This window comes from Scyliorhinus torazame, chromosome 8 (assembly GCF_047496885.1).
Source record: "Scyliorhinus torazame isolate Kashiwa2021f chromosome 8, sScyTor2.1, whole genome shotgun sequence".
NCBI classification, from domain to species: Eukaryota; Metazoa; Chordata; class Chondrichthyes; order Carcharhiniformes; family Scyliorhinidae; genus Scyliorhinus; species Scyliorhinus torazame.
The window spans coordinates 148,670,154-148,690,353 of record NC_092714.1 but is presented as its reverse complement, the minus strand read 5'-3'; the positions used below and the strand labels follow the sequence as shown (position 1 = coordinate 148,690,353).

The window sequence follows — 20,200 nt, the reverse complement described above, 5'->3', positions numbered from 1 at the left end:
GTATTAGAGTGATGTGCGGATCCTCGCTGTATTAGAGTGATCTTTGGATCTTCACTGTATTAGAGTGATGTGTGGATCCTATTAAAAGTGATGTGTGGATCCTCGCTGTATTGGAGTCATGTGTTGATCCTCACTGTATTAGAGTGATGTGTGGATCCTCACTGTATTAGAGTGATGTGTGGATCCTCACTGTGTAAGGGTGATGTGTGCAACCTCACTGTATTAGAATGCTGTGTGGATCCTCACTGTATAAGAGTGATGTGGGGATCCTCACTTTATTAGAGTGATGTGTGGATCCTCGCTGTATTAGAGTGATGTTTGGATCCTCATTATATTAGAGTGATGTTTGGATCCTCACTATATTAGAGTGATATGTGGTTCCTCACTGTATTAGAGTGATGTAGGTATCCTCGTTGTATACGAGTGATGTGTGGATCCTCGCTGTATTAGAGTGATGTTTGGATCCTCACTGTATTAGAGTGATCTGTGGATCATATTAAAAGTGATGTGTGGATCCTCGCTGTATTGGAGTGATGTGTGGATCCACACTGTATTAGAGCGATGTGTGGATCCTCACTGTATTAGAATGCTGTGTGGATCCTCGCTGTATTAGAGAGATGGGTGGAACCTTGCTGTATTAGAGTGATGTGGGGATCCTCACTGTATTAGAGTGATGTGGGCATCCTCACTGTATTAGAGTGATGTGTGGCTCCTCACTGTGTTAGAGTGAGGTTTGATCCTCACTGTATTAGAGTGATGGGTGGAACCTTGCTGTATTAGAGTGATGTGTGGATCCTCACTGTATTAGAATGCTGTGTTGATCCTCACTGTATTAGAGTGATGTGGGGATCCTCACTGTATTAGAGTGATGTGTGGAATCTCACTGTATTGGAGTGATGTGGGGATCCTCACTGTATTAGAGCGATGTGCGGATCCTCGCTGTATTAGAGTGATCTTTGGATCTTCACTGTATTAGAGTGATGTGTGGATCCTATTAAAAGTGATGTGTGGATACTCGCTGTATTGGAGTCATGTGTGGATCCTCACTGTATTAGAGTGATGTGTGGATCCTCACTGTATTAGAGTGATGTGTGGATCCTCACTGTGTAAGGGTGATGTGTGCAACCTCACTGTATTAGAATGCTGTGTGGATCCTCACTGTATAAGAGTGATGTGGGGATCCTCACTTTATTAGAGTGATGTGTGGATCCTCGCTGTATTAGAGTGATGTTTGGATCCTCACTATATTAGAGTGATGTTTGGATCCTCACTATATTAGAGTGATATGTGGTTCCTCACTGTATTAGAGTGATGTAGGTATCCTCGTTGTATACGAGTGATGTGTGGATCCTCGCTGTATTAGAGTGATGTTTGGATCCTCACTGTATTAGAGTGATCTGTGGATCCTATTAAAAGTGATGTGTGGATCCTCGCTGTATTGGAGTGATGTGTGGATCCACACTGTATTAGAGCGATGTGTGGATCCTCACTGTATTAGAGAGATGGGTGGAACCTTGCTGTATTAGAGTGATGTGGGGATCCTCACTGTATTAGAGTGATGTGGGCATCCTCACTGTATTAGAGTGATGTGTGGATCCTCACTGTGTTAGAGTGAGGTTTGATCCTCACTGTATTAGAGTGATGGGTGGAACCTTGCTGTATTAGAGTGATGTGTGGATCCTCTCTGTATTAGAATGCTGTGTTGATCCTCACTGTATTAGAGTGATGTGGGGATCCTCACTGTATTAGAGTGATGTGGGCATCCTCACTGTATTAGAGTGATATGTGGTTCCTCACTGTATTAGAGTGATGTGGATATCTTCGCTGTATTAGAGTGATGTGTGGATCCTCGCTGTATTAGAGTGATGTTTGGATCCTCAGTGTATTAGAGTGATCTGTGGATTCTATTAAAAGTGATGTGTGGATCCTCGCTGTATTGGAGTGATGTGGGGATCCTCACTGTATTAGAGTGATGTGGGCATCCTCACTGTATTAGAGTGATGTGTGGATCCTCACTGTGTTAGAGTGAGGTTTGATCCTCACTGTATTAGAGTGATGGGTGGAACCTTGCTGTATTAGAGTGATGTGTGGATCCTCTCTGTATTAGAATGCTGTGTTGATCCTCACTGTATTAGAGTGATGTGGGGATCCTCACTGTATTAGAGTGATGTGGGCATCCTCACTGTATTAGAGTGATATGTGGTTCCTCACTGTATTAGAGTGATGTGGATATCTTCGCTGTATTAGAGTGATGTGTGGATCCTCGCTGTATTAGAGTGATGTTTGGATCCTCAGTGTATTAGAGTGATCTGTGGATTCTATTAAAAGTGATGTGTGGATCCTCGCTGTATTGGAGTGATGTGTGAATCCTCGCTGTATTGGAGGGATGTGTGGATCCTCACTGTATTAGAGTGATGTGTGGATCCTCACTGTGTTAGAGTGAGGTTTGATCCTCACTGTATTAGAGTGATGGGTGGAACCTTGCTGTATTAGAGTGATGTGTGGATCCTCACTGTATTAGAATGCTGTGTTGATCCTCACTGTATTAGAGTGATGTGGGGATCCTCACTGTATTAGAGTGATGTGGGCATCCTCACTGTATTAGAGTGATATGTGGTTCCTCACTGTATTAGAGTGATGTGGATATCTTCGCTGTATTAGAGTGATGTGTGGATCCTCGCTGTATTAGAGTGATGTTTGGATCCTCAGTGTATTAGAGTGATCTGTGGATTCTATTAAAAGTGATGTGTGGATCCTCGCTGTATTGGAGTGATGTGTGAATCCTCGCTGTATTGGAGGGATGTGTGGATCCTCACTGTATTAGAGTGATGTGTGGATCCTCACTATATTAGAGTGATGTTGGATCCTCACTGTATTAGAATACTGTGTGGATCCTAACTGTATTAGAGTGATGTGTGGATCCTATTAAAAGTGATGTGTGGATCCTCGCTGTATTGGAGTCATGTGTGGATCCTCACTGTATTAGAGTGATGTGTGGATCCTCACTGTATTAGAGTGATGTGTGGATCCTCACTGTTTTAGAGTGATGTGTGGATCCTCACTGTATTACAGTGATGTGTGGATCCTCACTGTATTAGAGTGATGTGTGGATCCTCACTGTGTAAGAGTGATGTGTGCAACCTCACTGTATTAGAATGCTGTGTGGATCCTCACTGTATTAGAGTGATGTGGGGATCCTCACTTCATTAGAGTGATGTGTGGATCCTCGCTGTATTAGAGTGATGTTTGGATCCTCACTATATTAGAGTAATGTTTGGATCCTCACTATATTAGAGTGATATGTGGTTCCTCACTGTATTAGAGTGATGTGGGTATCCTCGTTGTATACGAGTGATGTGTGGATCCTCGCTGTATTGGAGTGATCTGTGGATCCTATTAAAAGTGAAGTGTGGATCCTCGCTGTATTGGAGTCATGTGTGGATCCTCACTGTATTAGAGTGATGTGTGGATCCTCACTGTATTAGAGTGATCTTTGGATCCTCACTGTATTAGAGTTATCTGTGGATCCTATTAAAAGTGATGTGTGGATCCTCGCTGTATTGGAGTCATGTGTGGATCCTCACTGTATTAGAGTGATGAGTGGATCCTCACTGAATTACTGTGATGTGTGGATCCTCACTGTATTAGAGTGATGTGTGGATCCTCACTGTATTAGAGTGATGTGTGGATCCTCACTGTGTTAGAGTGATGTGTGCAACCTCACTATATTAGAGTGATATGTGGTTCCTCACTGTATTAGAGTGATGTGGGTATCCTCGTTGTATACGAGTGATGTGTGGATCCTCGCTGTATTAGAGTGATTATTGGATCCTCACTGTATTAGAGTGATCTGTGGATCCTATTAAAAGTGATGTGTGGATCCTCGCTGTATTGGAGTGATGTGTCGATCCACACTGTATTAGAGCGATGTGTGGATCCTCACTGTATTAGAATGCTGTGTGGATCCTCGCTGGATTAGAGAGATGGGTGGAACCTTGCTGTATTAGAGTGATGTGGGGATCCTCACTGTATTAGAGTGATGTGGGCATCCTCACTGTGTTAGAGTGATGTGTGGATCCTCACTGTATTAGAGTGAGGTTTGATCCTCACTGTATTAGAGTGATGGGTGGAACCTTGCTGTATTAGAGTGATGTGGGTATCTTCGCTGTATTAGAGTGATGTGTGGATCCTCGCTGTATTAGAGTGATGTTTGGGTCCTCAGTGTATTAGAGTGATCTGTGGATCCTATTAAAAGTGATGTGTGGATCCTCGCTGTATTGGAGTGATGTGTGAATCCTCGCTGTATTAGAGGGATGTGTGAATCCTCACTGTATTAGAGTGATGTGTGGATCCTCACTATATTAGAGTGATGTGTGGATCCTCACTGTATTAGAATGCTTTGTGGATCCTAACTGTATTAGAGTGATGTGTGGAATCTCACTGTATTGGAGTGATGTGGGGATCCTCACTGTATTAGAGCGATGTGTGGGTCCTCGCTGTATTAGAGTGATCTTTGGATCCTCACTGTATTAGAGTGATCTGTGGATCCTATTAAAAGTGATGTGTGGATCCTCGCTGTATTGGAGTCATGTGTGGATCCTCACTGTATTAGAGTGATGTTTGGATCCTCACTGTATTAGAGTGATGTGTGCATCCTCACTGTTTTAGAGTGATGTGTGGATCCTCACTGTATTACAGTGATGTGTGGATCCTCACTGTATTAGAGTGATGTGTGGATCCTCACTGTGTAAGAGTGATGTGTGCAACCTCACTGTATTAGAATGCAGTGTGGATCCTCACAGTATTAGAGTGATGTGGGGATCCTCACTTCATTAGAGTGATGTGTGGATCCTCGCTGTATTCGAGTGATGTTTTGATCCTCACTATATTAGAGTAATGTTTGGATCCTCACTATATTAGAGTGATCTGTGGTTCCTCACTGTGTTAGAGTGATGTGGGTATCCTCGTTGTATACGAGTGATGTGTGGATCCTCGCTGTATTAGAGTGATGTTTGGATCCTCACTGTATTAGAGTGATCTGTGGATCCTATTAAAAGTGATGTGTGGATCTTCGCTGTATTGGAGTGATGTGTGGATCCACACTGTATTAGAGCGATGTGTGGATCCTCACTGTATTGGAATGCTGTGTGGATCCTCGCTGTATTAGAGAGCTGGGTGGAACCTTGCTGTATTAGAGTGATGTGGGGATCCTCACTGTATTAGAGTGATGTGGGCATCCTCACTGTATTAGAGTGATGTGTGGATCCTCACTGTATTAGAGTGATGTGTGGATCCTCACTGTATTAGAGTGATGGGTGGAACCTTGCTGTATTAGAGTGATGTGTGGATCCTCACTGTATTAGAGTGATGTGTGGAACCTTGCTGTATTAGAGTGATGTGTGGATCCTCACTATATTAGAATGCTGTGTGGATCCTCACTGTATTAGAGTGATGTGTGGATCCTCACTGTATTAGAATGCTGTGTGGTCCTCACTGTATTAGAGTGATCTGTTGGTCCTGTTAAGAGTGATGTGTGGAACCTTGCTGTATTAGAGTGATGTGTGGATCCTCACTATATTAGAATGCTGTGTGGATCCTCACTGTATTAGAGTGATGTGTGGATCCTCACTGTATTAGAACGCTGTGTGGTCCTCACTGTATTAAAGTGATCTGTTGGTCCTGTTAAGAGTGATGTGTGGATCCTCGCTGTATTAGAGTGATGTGTGGATCCTCGCTGTATTAGAGTGATGTGTGGATCCTCGCTGTATTGGAGTGATATGTGGATCCTCACTGTATTAGAGTGATGTGTAGATCCTCACTGATTCGAGTGATGTGTGGATTCTCGTAGTATCAGAATGATGTGTGGATCCTCTCTGTATTAGAGTGATGTGTGGATGCTCAACGTATTTGAGTGATGTGTGAATCCTCGCTGTATTAGAGTGATCTGTGGATCCTATTAAGAGTGATGTGTGGATCCTCGCTGTTTTGGAGTGATATGTGGATCCTCACTATATTAGAGGGATGTGTAGATCCTTACTGTATTAGAGTGCCGTGTGGATTCTCGCTGTATTAGAGCGATGTGTGGATCCTCACTGTATTCCAGTGATGTGTAGATCCTCACTGCATTCGAGTGATGTGTGGATCCTCGCTGTATTACAGGTTCGATCCCGGCTCTGGGTCACTGTCCGTGTGGAATTTGCACATTCTCCCTTTGTTTGCATGGGTTTCGCCCCCACTGCCAAAAAGATTTACAGGTTATGTGGATTGGTCACACTAAATTGCCCCTTAATTGGAAAAAATGAATTGGGCACTCTAAATGTATTAAAAAAAGGATTGGTGTAGAATTGTATTGGATATTGAAGAAAGCAATCCAGAAGCTACAACTCGGAATAAATCTACAGTAAAGACTGATCAGACGAAGGAACGTCTCAAGAAGCCTTCCCACTTCAAGACACACGGTAAACTATGCCAGAACTAGGCTGTCTTTAAGCAACAGTTCGAAGTTTTTATTTCTGCCTCCGCGCTCGAAAATGCATCAGACCAATGGAAGATAGCTCTCCTACTAAATTTAGCTGGACTGCAAGCATTGGAGTTATTCAATTCATTTGAATTCAGTGCAGAAGAGGACAAACATAGATATAGCATGGTGCTACAGAGCAGTCCGATTGTGAAAAGATTCTATGAGCGCTACGTGTTAAAGAAACGGCTGCAGTTCAGAGGAGAGTCTGTAGATTCAGGCATCACAGATATTAATCTCCAAGCGCAGTCCGGTAATTTTTCCTCAGCCACCGAGTCTATGCTGCGAGATAAAGTTGTGTTCGAAATAAATGGAGAACGGGTGCGCGAGAAAAAATTCAGAAGACTGGTGTTGTCAATTGAAGCCGCTGTAAATATGTGTAAGGCCAGCGAACAGGTATCAAGAAAATTGTCAACAAACGTGGCTGTCGCCATTGAGGCTGTTTTGCAGCAAAGAAAACTGCGTACATGGCAGGCGGCCATTTTGATTGTGACATCACGAGTGTGATGGCATGCACACGCTGTGGACGCGCCCGCAGTAAACAAAGTTGTCTGGCAAGAGGGAAATATTGTTTCAATTGTGGTAGACTGAATCACTTCACAGCACAGTGTCATTTAGAACCACTGTTCCAGTAACCAAATTTAAACAGCATTATAGGGATGGCCAAAATGTGCAAAGTGTTGAGAAAAAATCCAAAATCATAGAGGATAGGGAGGATTGCTCACCATATTCACTTTCAGACACCTTCATGGGAGAAGTCATTACTAATACTTGTATCTCACTGTATTTGGGTGAGGGGGTACCAATGGATTTAATGTGTGACGGGTGGATCTTTGCTCCAGACCAGCACAGTGGTGATGTATGGGTTATTTTTTGGGAACACTAGTACTGCTGGGAGAGGTGGAGAGGGCTTGAGTTGGAGGATAGCCAGCGATGATTTGACTGCAGGCTCGGTCTGAGGTCTGGATTCCATTTAAACCATATGCTGCTGCAGAATCTAATGAAGTTCCGGCATCAGAAAGGTTGAGACAAAGTCAGAGTACAGCTCTCCACCATCCACGACTCCAGCTTGTCAGAATGTAAATTCCCACTTGAAGCTTTGGAAGGGAAGGAAGAAGGAACTGTATTTAGTTTGACTTCTTTGTTGAGGATTATACAACAGAATCGTGATGTTGGAGCAAGACAAGACATAAATGCTTTCTCTAAGTATCTTCAGTGCGATAACAGCAAACGTCTATGTCATACATCTAATGGTGGGATACACAACAATTTTCCACCTGGCTACCGAATCTGAAAGGAAAATCAGTCTTGCTGATTAAATTCAACCTTTTCTCAATGGATCAGTAAAACAGTTTTGAGTACTTGAATATATAACAATTCTGCTCTCTGGCTAATGACGGTATGCTTACAAATTGCTGCCCAATTTCAGTAATTAGACTTAAAGTGAGAAGAACTCTAATTCTTTGTCAAGCAATGTAATAGTGAACTGTGATTGTGCTATTCTGTAAAAAGTGAGCAAGCTTGATCAAAAAACAAAAGCAGCAACACTTAACTCTGCAGATCAAAGGGTCAGAATGAAACTGTGTTGTAGTGTTTGCCTACATGTTGTCATTTTCTCACTTCTCCAGCTGCTACAAGGCTATTACTACGAGCATGACTCCAGACTGGTAGGTGAACTGATATTGTTTGTGCACTGTTTGATAAATGAATTACTCAAATGTTTCCAAGACGCGTCAGTTTACTGAGGCCAGACTGTTGCCAGTGAGTGTGATAATCATTGCAAACATAAAAACCCGAGGTAATGCAATGTCTCATTGTTGTGGAACTGCACGTGATGCTTGCCTGTTGAAGGATTGATAGGATTTGTATATTTGAGGCTTTGCTCCTCTGAGAGCTCAGCCAGTTTGCTATGTGCATGGCGGAGTTATGCAAAGTCAGCAGGAGTTTAAAGTCGGATGTCCTTGTTGCAATTCTGCTGGCTTTATCACTAATATCAGTCAATAGAGGAAAATATACCCCACCGATCAAAATGTTCACAGATTGGATTCTCAGTCACGCTGGGTTTTAGGTGAGCTCACCCGGGCAGCGGGGGAAAATGTTGCAATTGGCCTCAATTTAGGGAAAGAGAATGCTGTTGAGGATTGGCACCTCCATCAGCTACCCACTGACCCCATTCCAATGTGTGGGACGGGGCCTGCCATGACCAAATTGCTAACACATGAATAGTGGCTCTGTGGGAGAACAGTGGTGCCAAACTCCAGTCAGGAGAGGAAGGGAGGGGGAAAGGTCAATGGTCTAAATTTGTGGGTAGAGGAAGAGTACCTCAAAACCTTGAACATTTGTTTTGATATGCAGCCAGCAGGAAAGGTGTTTTCTCCTGTATTTTCTATTTTATTCTCTTCACCATTAACTTTGCACTCACTATGTAGAGTCCACCTTGTGCTGGGGGACCCTGGGCAGAATTCTCCATTGCTCGACACTGAAATCGTGTTCGGCAATCGGGTGGAGAATGGGCTCCTACGACGAAATCAGTGCCAGCGCCGGTTTGACGTAGGTCAGCCATGCTCCACCCCCTCCAAAATGGCGTCATCATGTCACACGCCGTTGCAACACCATTGGCGTATCATTGGCCGGCCCTCGCAAGATGCTCCGCTCCCGATGGGCCGAGTTCCCGACGGCGTGGGACATGTGTGGTCTCAGCTGTGTGGGAATCTGGTGTGGCATTTGCGGACTGTGTCCAGCGCCACCACATTCGGCCGGGATCCATGCCACTGGCCAGGGGGGCTTCTGCGACGGCAGGGGGGACTGGTGGGGGCTGGCCAGGGATTGGGCTGTGGGGTCGTGGAAGGCATATTGGGTCCACGTACGGTCGGCGCCATGCTGTACGGCGCGACCGCTGCGCATGCGCGGCCTGGAACCCGGCCATTCTCCGTCCATTTTCGGTGCGGGAGGTGGGAGTTTCACCTGGCGCCGGTGCTAGCCCCTCACCAGTCCCAGAAACGGTGAGGGTTTCACGCAGAATATTTGGTCATAAAAGACCACACATGCTCCGCTGGCGCTGGCACTTAGTCGCTGAAACGGAGAATCCAGCCCCCTATTCTCCTAAGCACCTGCAGTTCCATCATAGGCTTGATGGATTGTCTTGTTATGCATCACACACTACCTGATTAGCTTTTTGAATCACTCACTCCTTCAGGGGTTGTATTCTGGAAGTGCAGATTAGAGATTCTTTCATTAGTTCATTCAGCCACATACGGACAAAAAAAACACTTCATACCATTATTTGTTCATTACTGAGAGGTCAACTGCGGCCCAGAGACTTTGGTCTCTGAAATCAGGAGGTCAAGGGATCAAACCCCACACCTGGAATACTGTGAACAGTTTTGGACCCTTATCTAAAGAAAGATATCCTGGCATTGGAGGCAGTCCAGAGAAGGTCCATGAGGTTAATACTGTGTATGGAGGGATTTTCTTATGAGAAGAAGTTGAGTAAGTTGGGCCTGTACTCATTGGATTGGATTTGTTTATTGTCATGTGTACCGAGGTACAGTGAAAAGTATTTTTCTGCGAGCAGCTCAACAGACCATTCGAATTTAGAAGAATGAGAGGTGACCTTATTGAGACAGGGGCCTTGACAGGGTAGATGCTGAGAAGATGTTTCCCCTTGTGGGAGAGTCTAGGACCAGAGGGCATAATCTCAGAGTAAGGAGTCTCTCATTTAATACAGAGATGAGGAGGAATTTCTTCTGCCAGAGGGTAGTGAATCTGTGGAATTCTTTACTGCAGAGAGCTATAGAGGCTGAGCCATTAAGTATGTTCAAGGCTGAGATAGACATATTTTTAATCAGTAAGGGAATCGAGGGTTATGGGGATAAGGGACAAAGTGGAGTTGAGGATTATCATATCAGATCAGTCAGATGGGCCAAGTGGACTATGTCTGCTCCTACGTCTTATGCTGTTCTGGTCCAGGGACCTGAGACAAAATTGAGGCGAACAGGCCATTGCAATACTGAGGGAGTGCTGCACTGACAGAGAAGCGACTTATCGGATGAGAGATTAAACCTCTCAAGTGGACATAGTGCTGACAGTACTATTTTGAAGGATAGTATGGGCGTTCTCCAATATTTATCCCTTAACTCCACCAATAAAACAGATCATCTGGCCATTACTGTTTGTGGCAGTGTTGTGTGTGCTAACTGGCCACTGCAGTTCTTGACATGAGAAGAGTGACCACACTTCAAAAGTAGTTCTTGGCTCTACAGTGTTTTGGATCTTCCAAAAGTGGTGAAATGCGCTATAGAAATGCAAGTTCTTCCTTTTATTGCCCAATACAATCTACTTTGTTCTGTGTACACTGCTGTTGATTATAACAGCTTCATTTGCAAATCCTTCCTTTAATTGTATCTCATTCTGTGCCCAACACACATCCTCGTATTTCTTGATACTCTCCCTATGTGTCGCTATCCCCTGCTCCAATCTGCAGCTATCATTCCCGACATTCTGGAAGTTGCATCCCAAACTCCTATGTCCACCGGCTTTGAACTCCACCATCAAACTTCATATCAGCCTCGTCCTGCCCAGAACTTAAATCTCCTATGAAGTAACTCAGATATTTTCTCATGGGAAAGGTATTTAAAAGTGGATATTGCCTGTGCTGCAATTCCCTCTCCCTCCCAACACCTCCACCATCCTGCCCAGCATTCACCCTCCCCACAAAATATTCCTCATCCTGTCCTGCACTCCCCTCCTCCCGAAACACTCCCCAACCTGTCCTGTATTACCCCCAACACTCCCCATCCTGCCCTGTAATACCCCCAACACACTCTCCACCCTGCCCTGTATTAGCCCCAACACACTCTCCATCCTGCCCTGTATTACCCCCAACACACTCCCCATCCTGCCCTGTATTACCCCCAACACACTCTCCATCCTGCCCTGTATTACCCCCAACACACTTCCCATCCTGCCCTGTATTACCCCAACACACTCCCCATCCTGCCCTGTATTATCCCCAGCACACTCCCCATCCTGCTCTGTATTACCCCCAACACACTCTCCATCCTGCCCTGTATTACCCCCAACACTCTCCATCCTGCCCTGTATTACCTCCAATACACTCCCCATCCTGCCCTGTGTTACCCCCCAACACACTCCCCATCATGCCCTGTATTACCCCCAACACACTCCCAATCCGGCCCTGTATTACCCCCAATACACTCCCCATCCTGCACTGTATTACCCCCGACACACTCCCCATCCTGCCCTGTATTACCCCAACATACTCCCCATCCTGCCCTGTATTACCCCCAACACACTCCCCATCCTGCCCTATATGACCCCCAACACACTCCCCATCCTGCCCTGTATTACCCCAACACACTCCCCATCCTGCCCTGTGTTACCCCCAACACACTCTCCATCCTGCCCTGTATTACCCCCAACACACTCCCCATCCTGCCCTGTGTTACCCTCAACACACTCCACATCCTGCCCTGTATTACCCCCAACACACTCCCCATCCTGCCCTGTATTACCCCCAACCCACTCCCCATCCTGCCCTGTATTACCCCCAACCCACTCCCCATCCTGCTCTGTATTACCCCCAACACACTCCCCATCCTGCCCTGTATTAGCCCCAATACACTCCCCATCCTGCCCTGTATTGCCCCCAACACACTCCACATCCTGCCTGTGTTACCCCCCAACACACTCCCCATCCTGCCCTGTATTACCTCTAACACACTCCCCATCCTGCCCTGTATTACCCCCAATACACTCCCCATCCTGCCCTGTATTACCCCCGACACACTCCCCATCCTGCCCTGTATTACCCCAACATACTCCCCATCCTGCCCTGTATTACCCCCAACACACTCCCCATCCTGCCCTATATGACCCCCAACACACTCCCCATCCTGCCCTGTATTACCCCAACACACTCCCCATCCTGCCCTGTGTTACCCCAACACACTCTCCATCCTGCCCTGTATTACCCCCAACACACTCCCCACCCTGCCCTGTATTACCTCCAACCCACTCCCCATCCTGCCCTGTATTACCCCCAACACACTCCCCATCCTGCCCTGTATTACCCCCAACCCACTCCCCATCCTGCCCTGTATTACCCCCAACACACTCCCCATCCTGCCCTGTATTACCCCCAATACGCTCCCCATCCTGCCCTGTATTACCCCCAACACACTCCCCATCCTGCCCTGTATTACCCCCAACACACTCCCCATCCTGCCTGTATGACACCAACACACTCCCCATCCTGCCCTGTATTACCCCCAACAGACTTCCCATCTTGCCCTGTATTACCCCCAACACACTCCCCATCCTGCCCTGTATTACCCCCAACACACTCCCCATCCTGCCCTGTATTACCCCCAACACACTCTCCATCCTGCCCTGTATTACCCCCAACACACTCCCCATCCTGCCCTGTATTACCCCCAACACACTCCCCATCCTGCCCTGTATTACCCCCAACACACTCCCCATCCTGCCCTGTATTACCCCCAACACACTCCCCATCCTGCCCTGTGTTACCCCCAACACACTCTCCATCCTGCCCTGTATTACCCCCAACACACACACCCATTCTGCCCTGCACTCCCTCCTCAACCCCATCCTGTCCTGCCCTCCCCCCTCAGTCCCCATCCTGCCCGGGCTCCCCCCTCAGTCCCCATCCTACACTGCCCTCTCCCCTCAGTCCCCATCCTGCCCAGACTCTCCCCCCTCAGTCCCTATCCTGCCCTGCACTCCCCCCTCAGTCCCCATCCTGCCCTGCCCTCTCCCCTCAGTCCCCATCCTGCCCTGCACTCCCCCCCAATATCCAACCTGCCCTGCACTCCCCCCTCAACCCCCAGCCTGCCCTGCGCTGCCCCTCAACCTGCCCTGCACTCCTCCCTCCAAGTACACTATCTATGCTGCCTTGCACTACCCCCCCGATCCCTCATTCTGCCCTGCATTTCCACCCCCATTCTGTCCTCCACTCACTCCTCCCCGATTCTGTCCTGCATTCCTCCCCCCCCGCCCCCCCCCCATTCTGTCCTCCACTCACTCCCCCCCTATTCTGTCCTGCACTCACTCCCCCCTCCCCTATTCTGTCCTGCACTCACTCCCCCCAATCTGCCCTGTCATGTTGTACGGCGCAACCGCTGGAGGTCGACAGCCATGCGCATGCGGCCCGGGACCCGGCCATTCTGCTGCCTTTTCGAGGCGGGAGATTCACCCGGTGCCTGCTAGCCCCTCACCGGTCCCGGAATCGCTGAGGGTTTCACACAGTATTTTTGGTGGTAAAAGACCACACATGCTCGGCTGAAGTCAGCACTTAGCCGTTGAAACTAGTTAACCGTTAAATTTAGCCCCCTATTCTCCTCAGCTCCTGCAGTTCCATCATAGCCTTGATGCACTGTATTGTAATGCATCACAAACTACCTGATTAGCTTTTTGAATCACTCACTCCTTCAGGGGCTATGTACTGGAAGTGCAGACTAGAGATTCTTTCATTAATTTCATTAGATTTCTTCATCCAGTCACATATGGATACCATGACTTGTTCATTATTGAAAGGTGAACTTTGGTCTCTGAAATCAGGAGGTCAAGGGATCAAATCCCACATCTGGAATACTGTGAACAGTTTTGGTCCCCTTATCCAAGGAAAGATATACTGGCATTGGAGGAAGTCCAGAGAAGGTCCACGAGGTTAATACTGTGTATGGAGGGATTTTCTTATGAGAAGAAGTTGAGTAAGTTCGGCCTGTACTCATTGGTGTTTAGAAGAATGAGAGGCGACCTTACTGAGACAGGGAGCTTGACAGGGTAGATGCTGAGAAGTTGGTTCCTCTTGTGTGAGAGTCCAGGACAAGAGGGCATACAACAAGACGTCCCAACTCCTGTATTCAATGTTCTGACCCATGAAACCAAGCATGCCGAATGCCTTCTTCACCACCCTGTCCACCTGCGACTCCACCTTCAAGGAGCTATGAACCTGTACTCCTAGATCTCTTTGTTCTATAACTCTCCCCAACGCCATACCATTAACTGAGTAGGTCCTGGCCTGATTCGATCTGCCAAAATGCATCACCTCACATTTATCTAAATTAAACTCCATCTGCCATTCGTCGGCCCACTGGCCTAATTGATCAAGATCCCGTTGCAATCCTAGATAACCTTCTTCACTATCCACTGTGCCACCAATCTTGGTGTCATCTGCAAACTTACTAACCATGCCTCCTAAATTCTCATCCAAATCATTTATATAAATCACAAATAACAGTGGACCCAGCACCGATCCCTGAGGCACACAACTGGTCACAGGCCTCCAGTTTGAAAAACAACCCTCTACAACCACCCTCTGTCTTCTGCCGTCCAGCCAATTTTGAATCCAATTGGCAACCTCACCCTGGATCCCGTGAGCTCTAACCTTCTGCAACAACCTACCATGCGGTACCTTGTCAAAGGCTTTGCTAAAGTCCATGTAGACAACGTCTACTGCACTGCCCTCATCTACCTTCTTGGTCACCCCCTCAAAAAACTCAATCAAATTTGTGAGACATGATTTTCCACGCACAAAGCCATGCTGACTGCCCCAAATCAGTCCTTGCCTCTCTAAATGCTTGTAGATCCTGTCTCTCAGAATACCTTCTAGCAACTTACCTACTACAGACGTTAGGCTCACCGGTCTGTAGTTCCCAGGCTTTTCCCTGCTGCCCTTCTTAAACAAGGGCACAACATTCGCCACTCTCCAATCTTCAGGCACCTCACCTGTGGCTGCCGATGATTCAAATATCTCTGTTAGGGGACCCGCAATTTCCTTCCTAGCCTCCCACAACATCCTGGGATACATTTCATCAGGTCCCGGGGATTTATCTACCTTGATGCGCTTTAAGACTTCCAGCACCTCCTCCTCTGTAATATGCACACTTCTCAAGACATCACTATTTATTTCCCTTAGTTTCCTAACATCCATGCCTTTCTCCACCATGAATGCCGATGAGAAATATTCATTCAGGATCTCACCCAACTCTTGTGGCTCTGCACATTGTTGATCCTTAAGAGGCCCTACTCTGAGGAGGAATTTCTTCTTTCAGAAGATAGTCAATCTGTGGAATTCTTTACCGCAGAGAGCTGTGGAGACTGAGCCGTTAAGTATGTTCAAGACTGAGACAGACAAGTTTTTAATTAGTAAGAGAATCAGGGGTTATGGGATAAGATGGGAAAGTGGAGTTGAGGATTATCATATCAATCAATCAGATCTTATTGAATGGTGGAGCAGACTGGGTGGAGCAGACTGGATGGGCCATGTGGCCTACTTCTGCTCCTACGTATATTGCGAGGCCAACAGGCCATTGCAATACTGAGGGAGTGCTGCACTGACAGAGATGCGACTTATCGGATGAGAGATTAAACCTCTCAGGTGGACATAGTGCTGACAGTACTATTTTGAAGGATAGTATGGGCGTTCTCAAATATTTATCCCTTAACTCCACTAAGGGCAGCACGGTAGTACAAGTGGATGGCACTGTGGCTTCACAGTGCCAGGGTCCCAGGTTCGATTCCCCGCTGAGTCACTGTCTGTGCGGAGTCTGCACGTTCTCCCCATGTCTGCATGGGTTTCCTCCGGGTGCTCTGGTTTCCTCCCACAATCCAAAGGTTAGGTGGATTGGCCATGCCAAATTGCCCCTTAGTGTCCAAAAAAAGTTAGGGGGAGTTATTGGGTTACGGGGATAGGTGGAAGTAAGGGCTTAAGTGGGTCGGTGCAGACTCGATGGGCCGAATGGCCGCCTTCTGCACTGTATGTTCTATGTTCAATAAAACAGATCATCCGGCCATTCCCCCCCCCTATTCTGCCTTCACTCGCTCCCCCCAATCTGCCCTGCCATTAATACTAGAGTGGCTTAAGGAATGGTAAATTTCTATCAGAAAAATGCAGGCATAGCACTGTGAAGAGGAATGCAGAAAATCATTTGGAAATATTTAAGAGTGATGGAAATTCATTCATCTCCTAAGAGGGAAAGTCAGCCAGCAGTCACTAAGACCGAGATTTCCGTTTACGTAACATCGTCCGACTCTGCCCTGTCTCAGCTCATTTGCTGCTGAAACACTTGTGTGTTTTTATCCAGACCTGATTATTCTAACACACTCATGGATGGCCTCCCTCATTCTGCCCACCGTGAAGTTATCCAAAACTCCTGCCTGTGTTCTAATTCACACCAAGTCCTGTTCAACCATCATCCCTGCGCTCGCTGACCTACTTTGGATCCCAGCCAAGCAATTCCTCCATTTTAAACTCTTAACCCTGTTTTCAAATCCCTCCATGGCCTGGCATCTCCTTATCCCTGGAATCTCCCCCACCGCCCTCAACCCTCCCAAGATATCTGCGCTCATCTAATCCTGTCCTGGTGAGCATCCCCGATTTTAATCACTCCCTTATAGGCTGCCAAAGCCCTCAGCTCTGGAATTCTCGCCCCCTTTAAGAAGCTCGATCATTTTGATCAGGTTTAAGGTCATCTTTCCCAATGTTGCCTTATGTGGCACTGTGTCCACTAACTCCTGTATGTGCGTTGGGATGTTTTACCAGATTAAGGCATGACATAAATATAAGTTGTTGTAGTAATGTTGCTCCTGTTATTCTGCTCCATGTGTTGGATGCGGTTATCACACTTCTCAGTAAAACATTAATAAAATCAATTCAATATCTGCAATCACAACAAATAGGGTCTGGCTTATTTTAGAGATTTCTTACAGCCCTCACCTTGAACATTTCCCACTATGTCCTCTGCATCATATTGACATGAATTCTTATCATCTTTCGGCCAGTGTTCACGTCACAAGGGCACACAATTTGAAAGTAACTGGAGCTAAAATGATGCCACATTTGGCAAACCTAATGGCAGTGACTCTGAAGTTAGAATTTGTAGCTCTCCATGAGAGTTTGCAGGTTTGTTTGGGGTTATGCTCATCTTCCAGCTGCATATGGGGCTACGATGTTGTTGAGGTAATTCTACACTTTGCATCTTTCACAATATACATAATATACATCTACGTATACAATGGAGTGCAGACAGGCAGTGATTGACCAGTAAGCACACAGAACAGAGCAGCCAATCACCAGACAGGACACGACCACTATAAAGCCAGAGGGCACCAGTTTTCCCGCTCTCTCGGGACCCAGCCTCTGGGAAAGTCAGAGTTAGTGAGCTGGCCAGTGCAAACACCATGTGGTAGCTAGTAAGTCTGGTTAGGCTAGTATCAGGTCTCCAGTCAAGTCAGCATAGTGTCAACCCACAGTTGAACATGTATAATAGTTTAGATGTTAAATAAAATCGTGTTGCATCTTATCAAGTGTTGGAGGTCTGTCTCTCGCTACACTGCAGCAAGTGCAGTCCACATCGACCAGCCTACCCAACACATCAGATCCCTGACAGACACCCCGAGAGAAGATTATTTCACCCCATCGGTCTCGTTTGAATTGGAGAGGAGGTTGTATGGGTAAAACATTAGTGTTGTGAGCCCACTGCATCCCCTTGGATAATTCACAGGAATCAGATTTAACTTTAATTCTCCACATCTCCACTGGACTCAATACCTTGAAATCCACGACACGTGCTTAGTTTGAAACATTCTGCTCCATAGCTTATAGACAGACTAGGCTCTGATAGTGACGGGTGAACAATCTTGTGATAAACTGATCCACCTTGATGGAGTGAGAGAGTGAATCTGTGCTTGGAGTATTACTTTAGTCAATAGAAAGAAACTCACCGAATTACAAAGCTGGTAGGGGAGAAATTCAGAAGAAATTATTGCAATAATTGTGGATTTGTGGAATAAAAGTTTGAAGTCTGCAAACCTCCAATCGACCCTGCCCTCTGCTGTTGGAGATAGGAATTTCAACAGATTTCCTTAATTCCAGAGGACCCTCCTGCTCACAGAACCATTGTGGTGTTAAAATAAACCTGGGCGGGATTCTCCGTCGGCAGAAGTCCAGAATCGGGAAACGTGATTGGGCGGATAATCGGATCTGACGCCAAAATCGTGACAGTTGTGGTTTCACGCCAAATCGCAATTCTCCGGTGCCTCAACACCGGTGTTAATGCATTCCACTCTTCACTGACAGTAAACGTCGTTGGCATATCATTAGCAGGCCTGACCTGGTATTTTCCGGGGCCGTCACGATTTTCCTCCCCCACTATGGAAGTTCCGATGACGAGGTTCACTTGTGCTTTTAAAAATTGAGAAACAGGCACCGTGGCCGATGAGGGAGAGAGAGGAAAGGTAGGAAACGGAGAGGTGCGGACATGGGCTACCGGTCCTGACACTGGCTGGGGGCGGGGGCCTCCTGTCAGGACCTGGGGGTTGGGGTGACTCCCCACAGGACTGGAGCGGTGTCCAGGCACAGGCTGCCATTGACGCGGCCCCTGAGGCAGCTGTTCCGACACCTTCATTGTGGGAGTCACAGACATAGGCCCCATCATCTGCTCCTCTGTTTGGATGCCTAATAGCCACCGAGCTATTCCATTGGATGGTGGTGCGAGCGGAGTTAACCCCTGAGGCTCCCTCACCACCTGGCTCTTCCAGTCCTGGAGGACCACTGCCGTCTCGACCAGGGTCTGCATGCTTGCGACCATGGAGCACAGGGAGTGGATCACCTCTGTCTGGGACTGCGCCACATCATCCATTGACTGTGCCACCACCTCCTGGGTCTGTGCCACATCAGCCAGTGATTGCACCATCTCCCTGTGGGACTGGACCACCTCCCTCTGTCTCTGTGCCACATCGGCCAGCGCCGAGGTAATGCCGCTGACGCTCTCAGCCACGGCCCGCTATGACTGAGCCACGCTCAGGAGCACCGTTGCAATGTCCAGGTGGCTCTGGCACATGGCTACTAGCAAGACGGCATCCCTGTGAGAGGCCACCGCCTGCTCCAATTGCCCCAGGCCTTGGACATGCTAATGCATAGCCGAAACCCTCGCCCCCAAGGCCTCCACTGCGGACGCCACCTGTGCAGTGTTGGTCTGAGTGGCACACATGGCTGGCACCAATCCCTGCTCCTGCACGCGGTTGGACTCCTCCACCTGCACCTGCAGGTGCTGGATGCTCGTCGACAACCCGTCATGTAGTCCCTGGCTCTGCGACTGCATCGCCAAGATCGATAGGATTGTCCATTCCAGAAGCCCGAAACCCATCTAGACGGCAGGTAGTCCCTTTGGTTGCCCTGTCCTCTGACCGTCCGTCCCCTCGGGAGTTCCTACCTCCACCTGCTGTACCGGAGCACGTGGGTGGTGCGCACCAGATAGTGTCCCAGGAGCCTCTTCACTAACATGCCCAACCGAGGTGACTGTCTCTGGGATGGTGGAGGGTGTTGGTGACGGAAAATCAGTGTCATCATCGAACTGGAACTCCGGGGTGTCCTGGGTTTCGGGTTGATGGTTTGCGCCGTGTTGGTGTCCTCGTCGACGGTCGGCGCCTGGGGCTCCAGCTGTGGTTGGAGGTGGGGGACACCAGAAGGGTCCGCCCCATCACCAGCAGCTCCTACAAGACCAAAGACCAGAAGATGATTAGTCCGCAGGCTGGGCGGGGGCAGAGGAGTGGGGAGGTGGTGGAGTGGGGATGTGCGGGTGGTGTACGTGTGCGGGTGGTGTGAGAGTGATGGTGTGGTGGGGGTGAGGGTGCTGT

The 20,200-nt window shown here is 47.7% G+C and overlaps 1 protein-coding gene across 2 annotated transcripts in view; it reads left to right on the top strand.

Annotated features, from left to right (window-relative positions):
* The first annotated feature begins 7,478 nt into the window (after window positions 1-7,478).
* vegfd (vascular endothelial growth factor D) overlaps window positions 7,479-20,200 on the top strand; it is a 63,453-nt gene continuing 50,731 nt past the window's right edge. Inside the window, exon 1 of one of the 2 annotated variants that reach the window (XM_072514341.1) lies at window positions 7,479-7,916. In XM_072514341.1, coding sequence (XP_072370442.1) covers window positions 7,911-7,916 — 6 coding nt within the window. In that variant the 5' untranslated portion in view covers window positions 7,479-7,910. Of the gene's footprint in view, window positions 8,185-20,200 lie in introns of both variants that reach the window. The other variant, XM_072514340.1, reaches the window with a different exon arrangement.